General features: G+C 35.7%; 1 protein-coding gene across 1 annotated transcript in view; it reads left to right on the forward strand.

Annotated features, from left to right (window-relative positions):
- Positions 1–1,058, forward strand: part of LOC106942564 (V-set domain containing T-cell activation inhibitor 1-like) — a gene marked incomplete at its 3' end in the record, with an annotated part of 13,574 nt that extends 12,516 nt beyond the window's left edge. The window contains exon 3 of the mRNA XM_015025882.1: positions 723–1,058. Within this exon, the coding sequence (XP_014881368.1) occupies positions 723–1,058 (336 nt within the window). The remainder of the gene's footprint in view (positions 1–722) is intronic.
- Between the last annotated feature and the right edge of the window lie 2,152 nt (positions 1,059–3,210).

The following is a 3,210-nucleotide window of genomic DNA, read 5'->3' on the forward strand; positions in this document are numbered from 1 at the left end:
GGATGGATGGAAATAACTATCCAGTATGTCAGGTCAGCATGTGCTATCAGATCGTCATACGCTTAGCACAAACTCACGGCTATATCTGTCAGACACGTCATTACCGCATGATTTTATTTAATCAGCAACATAGAATCATGATGTAGATCATCATACACTTTATGAACAGCTGTATGGCATCCTGACTTAGCGGTTAAGTAGGTTAATGAGCTTTACACGGGGGTGTGCAGGGCTAGCTGCTGATGCAGCTAGACCTGCTTTAAGTACACTTTAAAACCATGACAACGCATGTATTTCTATCTAGTTATCATTGAAAACAATTTAATGACTTATTTCTGTCATAACTCGTTGCGTATGATGAACTGACAACTAACCCCTCTGACGGTCGGACTTCTTAATGCACAGGTATGGTACTGACTGTATATATATGCTATTCTTACAGCGGATGATAATCTGATAGAACAATAGCCAATACAAAGATTGTGAAAAGGACTGTAAACATCCTGAACTTTAGTAAAAGTCAAGTAATGGTCAGCTTCATATTCTTTTCTATTCCTGTTGCACTCAACCAACCCAAGCTTTCAAATTGCCAGATACTCTGACAGTGTTTTGTAAAGGCCACTTTGAAGAAAAATTCAAGCATTGGTAATACTTGTCATATCCCTTGCAACTAGCAGTATGAAGTATAGACATGTAAAATTTACTCCATTTTGTCTCCTCAGTTAAACAGGTGGAAGTAACAGTTCAGGAGGGAGTGGAGTCTGCAGTTCTGCCCTGTAAAACAGCAGCTTACATGGAGGAGGATGACACTGTGGAGTGGACCCGCTCTGAACCAGAATTCATGATTGCCTATGTGTATCAGAATGGCAGCAACAAAGCTAAAGAACAAGACAAGTTTTACTGTGAACGTACAAGAATGAATAAAGAGCAAGTAAAAAGTGGAGACCTCAGTCTGACCCTCAAAAACCCCACAGAGAGAGATAGTGGAGTCTACATCTGCACCATCTACAGGAAAAGTGACGTCGTCAGACAGAAAGTGATTCTTCATTTTGTCAAAGGTCAGTGGTCCAGATATACATGAAGCTTATCTTTGCAAGCTGGGAAACATTTCTGATGCAGTCTACAGTTTTGAATGACTGAAGAGCTATCTGCACAACATTTTGGTTTTTAAAGCACTTTATTAATAACTGATGATGATGATTAGGTAGGTTGCTGGAAAGAATATTTTATGAGCTTACAGTGGATTCAGTGTTTTTTTTATATATTCTAGTATTTTGTTTAACAATAGAAAATATCCAATCTTTTCAACATTTATTGTATATGTATCTCTAGTGAAGACAAACACATTTCTTCCTGTATTCTTATTATTAAACAATAAATTGAGTCTTCTCCATTATACAAAAGCTCAGGGGCGCGGTAAAGGGGTGAAAAGTGATGACAATTCTAGGGGCCCTGACCAGCAGGGGGCCCTCCACAATTTAATTATTTAGATTTTGTTCATAGACATAAAATAAAAAAAATGGTGGCCCTGTCAAATAAGGTTAAGGAAGAGTTAATTATGTCTTCACAGTTTTAACAAATTAGAACACTAAACATCTAAATAGAAAAACAACTCATAACATAAAATTACAAATGTAAGAATGATAAACATAATAATTCTAACAACCACCAGCTAGCAACACTTAGCGGCCTTCGTCACTTCGGGCTCCTTTTGTGACCCACATTTCATTTCCATCGGTTGTTGTCCAGTTGTGTTGTCGTCCAACTCGGATTAGGACATCACCAGCTTGAATTGACCAAAATTAGTAACTATTGTCAAAGCCCTCTAAACTTTTAAGGTAACATTATGTGAGTAAAAATGGCGAATTTGAACAGCGTCTGTTATCCTAGTGTCAAGACTTTTCTTCTTTTTATGGTGTTTTAAAAAAAAAAAATCAAAGTGTGCAATACTGCCACCATCTGGTCTGGAGTATGAACTGGAGCTAATGCCGTTGACTTATAGATTTTACATCATACATCTGAAAATGGATTGGGTAAAGCCAGCTTTCATGTTTTGTTAAACTGAAAACAACACATCATATTCAGAGAGATGTAAAGCTGAAGATATCTGCTAAATTTATTGTTAAGGACAAGTATTATTTTTGTTATAGCACCTCTGTCACTAAAGTGTCAATGTTTGATATTTTGAGGCATGAACACATTAGTTACTTTGTTAAACAACATTATATCAGGATTATCATTTTTTTTATTCTTTGCCATTTTAACAAAAGTAGTAAAAGATCATTAAAGCACCTAAAAAGGCATACTTCATTAGCCTAAAGTATACACTGAGATGTAATTTAAAACATACTGAAATTAATAATTTAAAGTGTTAAGTGAATTTCAAAAAAATCTATTTTGAACATATATTTTAAAATATACACAAAATATCTGACAGATATTTTAAATATCTTTTAAATATACACCTGAGCAAGTGTGTATTTACACTTCGGCAAATACATATTTTGTTCACTTAAAGTATAGTTTTATTTAATATATTTCTTAAAAGTGTACTTTTAGTATACTTCATATATATTTATAGGTACTACACGTAATACTTAGTATACTTAAAATGTACTTTCACAAATGTAAGTATGTTTAAAATATACTTTTTTTCACCTGGGTAATGAGGGCTGGTCTGTAGTGAGACATATTAAGTCTAATGCAGAACTCATCAGATTGTTATTGTACCTTGATGTTTCATGGCCAATAGTCAGATTTTAACACAAACCACGCCCACATGCTTTGATGTGCAAAAAATTGTTTGATAAATTTTTACCTTCAGTGCCTCAAGACTGTGCTGAGTGATTGTGACATTTGTGTCTCAAAAGCTGTAGGACACGTTTGCTGAGATACGTCAATAAAAAAAGACAAGGTGGTGGCTTTGACTCAAAATGGCCGACTTCCTGTTGGGTTTGGACCATGGCTCCAAGAATTGTTTTTGTAGGTTCTGACAAGATACATGTGTACCAAGTTTCATAATTCTGGGTTAAAGCATGGCTTAGGGCTGATCATTTAAAAATTCCTAGGAGGCGCTGTAGAGGAATTAGGCCACGCCCACCAATGATTGTTGCATATTACTGGGCCGGATAAACATCGATCCCAGTGAGTTTGGTGCACTTCAACTTGAAACTGTGGAATTTAGATCCAAACTGTGGCAGTGCCGTTAAA

This window comes from Poecilia latipinna, unplaced genomic scaffold (assembly GCF_001443285.1).
Source record: "Poecilia latipinna isolate Pla-1442-1.1 unplaced genomic scaffold, P_latipinna-1.0 Scaffold4381, whole genome shotgun sequence".
Taxonomy (NCBI): Eukaryota; Metazoa; Chordata; class Actinopteri; order Cyprinodontiformes; family Poeciliidae; genus Poecilia; species Poecilia latipinna.